This window comes from Mastomys coucha, unplaced genomic scaffold (assembly GCF_008632895.1).
Source record: "Mastomys coucha isolate ucsf_1 unplaced genomic scaffold, UCSF_Mcou_1 pScaffold22, whole genome shotgun sequence".
In the NCBI taxonomy this organism is placed as follows: domain Eukaryota; kingdom Metazoa; phylum Chordata; class Mammalia; order Rodentia; family Muridae; genus Mastomys; species Mastomys coucha.
The window spans coordinates 211,694,158-211,696,046 of record NW_022196905.1 but is presented as its reverse complement, the minus strand read 5'-3'; the positions used below and the strand labels follow the sequence as shown (position 1 = coordinate 211,696,046).

Sequence of the window (1,889 nt, the reverse complement as noted above, 5' to 3'; positions counted from 1 at the left end):
ATGTGTGGGTATGTGTGTGTGTGTATAACATATATAATACATATTTATGTATATTATGTGATAGATGAGATTGAGGTGACAGGACAAAAATCACAGCCAGTTGTATGACCCTTGGAGAATTATTTTTTTAATTTAATTTTATAATTTAATTTTAGTGAAATGTCAACTCCATGTACTAAGTCTTCTCTACCCATAGCTGTAGCTTGCAGAGCATTCACAAATGTTTGCACTCAGGTAAAAATCACACATCACAGTGATATGTAGGTCATTCCCATTACCCCAGCAGCTCCTTAGTCTCTTTCCAAGACACTTACCCGACCCCCACTCATATATACCAAGTCCTTTCCATTACTGTAGTTAGTGTTGCCAGGTCATAGATACTATTTGTCTAAGTCCCTTGAGATTTCAGCTGTTCATCTGTTAAGCAGACAGCTTCGTTTGCATGTTAGTGGTACTCTGGAGTTTACCCCAAGGGAATGTAGTAGGCTGGGAACTTACAGCCATGCAGACTGTTAGCAACTTCTTAGTAGCTTAGACTACTCTTTTCATTGGGTCAGAAGGGAAGGGAAATAGAACTAAAGATTCTTTTCTACTAATGAGGACAGACTTTTTTGAGAGTTAGAAAAGTAAGAGAGAGGGGTTGCCTAAATTTAAGTTTAAAAAAAGAAAAGAAAAGAACTTTGTATTATTAATGCATTGACTTGGTTCTTCTTTCTCATACCTGACCCAAAGGTTGAAGTATGTAGCTCCAAGAAGACAAAACCATTAGTCCACTCAGAAGCCCTTCCCTTTCGGGATTTCTTCAACTACAAGTATCTTCCTTGTGTTAACACCAAACCATTTGACAGTTTTACCCAGGAAAACACTGTGTTTTGTTTGTAAGGATTTACATGGCTCTGCACTGTCGCTTGTGTGTCTCTTGGCCACAAGGAGGATCATTTCTCATATGGGGAAAACTCAAGCTTCTGTGATACCTCTTGGAGTTAGGGTAAATTACGAGGAAATAAAATGGGAATCCTTTCTGTTGTCCCACCAGCACAGGAAATAGACTATACCAGGCAGGCTTCTAAGCCCTTTGGAGCCATACTTCCTATCCCCAAGCCTTTTTCTTCCTTTGCAGCTTCAGAAGCAGCTCTCTGAGCTGGATGAGGATGACTTGTGTTATGAGTTCCGGCGAGAGCGCTTCACTGTCCACAGAACCCACCTGTACTTCCTGCACTATGAGTTTGAGCCTTCTGCTGACAACACAGACGTTACCCTCGTTGCTCAGCTCTCCATGGACAGGTATGGCAAATGACCTTACCCACCACATGGTCCTCATAACTGATGCTCTTTACCCCATGGAACAACAGAGGATGAGAGATGGTCTTCTAGGCTTAGAATACTCAACTGCACTTGAGGTTGATCTTAGTCCCATCTCCAGTGCTGCACAGCAGAGGTATCCTCTTTTAGTTGCTGGTATTGCTTGAAGGTTGACTTATTAGGAGTAAAACTCTACAGAAGAGGCTGCACACTGGAGCCTTAGTGGCTGTCTTGGCTACTATTCTATTGCTGTGAAGACACACCATAATCAAGGCAACTCTTTTAAAAGAAAGCATTTAATTGGAGGTTTGCTTACAGTTTCAGAGGATTAACCTATGATCATCCTGGTAGGAAGCATGGTGACAGGACTGTCTGCATGAGACAGCTTACATCTTCATCTGCAGGAAGGAAGGTAGAACAAAAGAGGCACTGGGCTAGGCATGGGCTTTTGAAACCTCAACTCCCAGCTCCCACCCTACCTACTTATAACACACTTCCTTCATATATGACCCTATGCCTGGCTCTCTGCTGGCAGAACCAGGCAAGAGAGAGAGAGAGAGAGAGAGAGAGAGAGAGAGAGGGAGAAG

At 42.5% G+C, this 1,889-nt stretch overlaps 1 protein-coding gene across 11 annotated transcripts in view; it reads left to right on the top strand.

Annotated features, from left to right (window-relative positions):
• Positions 1-1,889, top strand: part of Large1 (LARGE xylosyl- and glucuronyltransferase 1) — a 503,421-nt gene that overhangs the window by 467,249 nt on the left and 34,283 nt on the right. For all 11 annotated transcript variants that reach the window (XM_031340318.1, XM_031340326.1, XM_031340316.1 and 8 more), the window contains one exon: positions 1,121-1,284. In XM_031340318.1, coding sequence (XP_031196178.1) covers positions 1,121-1,284 — 164 coding nt within the window. The remainder of the gene's footprint in view (positions 1-1,120; positions 1,285-1,889) is intronic.